Source organism: Aphanomyces astaci (assembly GCF_000520075.1).
Source record: "Aphanomyces astaci strain APO3 unplaced genomic scaffold supercont1.397, whole genome shotgun sequence".
Taxonomy (NCBI): Eukaryota; Oomycota; class Saprolegniomycetes; order Saprolegniales; family Verrucalvaceae; genus Aphanomyces; species Aphanomyces astaci.
In genome coordinates, this window is record NW_009798660.1 from 1 (window position 1) to 1175 (window position 1175).

At 51.1% G+C, this 1175-nt stretch overlaps 1 protein-coding gene across 1 annotated transcript in view; it reads left to right on the top strand.

The window, feature by feature from the left end:
- Window positions 1-157: 157 nt before the first annotated feature.
- H257_19190 (hypothetical protein) overlaps window positions 158-1175 on the top strand; it is a gene marked incomplete at both ends in the record, with an annotated part of 2428 nt that continues 1410 nt past the window's right edge. The window contains 3 exons of the mRNA XM_009848333.1: window positions 158-350; window positions 410-532; window positions 642-1002. Coding sequence (XP_009846635.1) covers window positions 158-350; window positions 410-532; window positions 642-1002 — 677 coding nt within the window. The remainder of the gene's footprint in view (window positions 351-409; window positions 533-641; window positions 1003-1175) is intronic.

Sequence of the window (1175 nt, forward strand, 5' to 3'; positions counted from 1 at the left end):
TATCAACAGTGTTTGGTGTAGTTTGGCGATTTTGGTTTTCACACGAGGTGTCCGGCAAGAGAACGGCCCCGTCCTGTTGTTTGGCCACAATGCGAAAGAACGCTTTGCAAAGTGGCTCTCGGCGACTTGTTCCGCCTCCAAGGACACAATATTGTCCATGGGGCTCATCATCACAGAGATTGGAACGCATACTCTGCGCAAAGGTGTGGCCACTGCTCTGACAAATACGCCAGGCGGTCTTCAGGCAGTGTCGGTTTGGCTCCGCGCTGGATGGAACCTGGGTGGAGTCCAGGGTCGATACATTTTCGCTGGCTCGGGTGGTGATCAATTTGTACGAGGAGCATCCGCAGGTGTATTCCACTCTTCTATATGCTACAGGATTGATAACGATCATTTCGGTTATATGTAGGTCTCAACGTCAATGATGCTTCGTTTGCTACACTGCCCCCTCACTTCCATGGCCCGGTGTTGAGTGTGGAGCAATGGAAATGTATCGTGCCCGGCTATGACAGCCATTATCCGCCAACGTTTCGTACAACCATGCCCTTTCTTTTTGGCATCATTGGTTCATCATCGTGTTTGGTTGAAACAACACCTCAGCCCCTCTCATCCTCTCCTGTTTTCACTTGTGTGGTCGTCAGGTCTGCTGGTCGACCTGGTGTTGCTTGGTGTCATGTGGAATCCTGTGTCGAAAATGATGTCCACCGGAATCCCCCCCCATGTTGCCCAATCCGACAAAATTCAGACGCTGGAGAACGAAGTCAAAATGCTGGGCTCGACCATACAGCAGAAATTGGACGAAATGCCTGTGATTGTGGCCGGTGAGCTCATGGCACAGGGTGGAATGAGTGGAAGCTCTCAGCTGACAACCAGTGCATTCCATCAAGTGCTCTCTCAGCTCCGTGAGAGCATTCTCCGTGATTTGCAAAAGCCCCGATTGAGCGTCGATCCCATGGTCCCTGCCGAGTCAAGTACGACGACAGATGCCTCCTCCACACCGGAGTTCAGTCATGGATTTCCCACTCAATTTCGGTTCCCAAAATGTAAATTGTCCGAGTTGTGGATGGTGTGGTGGCGTGGAGTACCCTCCGACCATATACCGCCTCTCAGGTTTGTCAAGTCACGAGATCTATCAAACTCAAGTGATGTGTCGAATTTCTCGAAAGCCAAGAGAA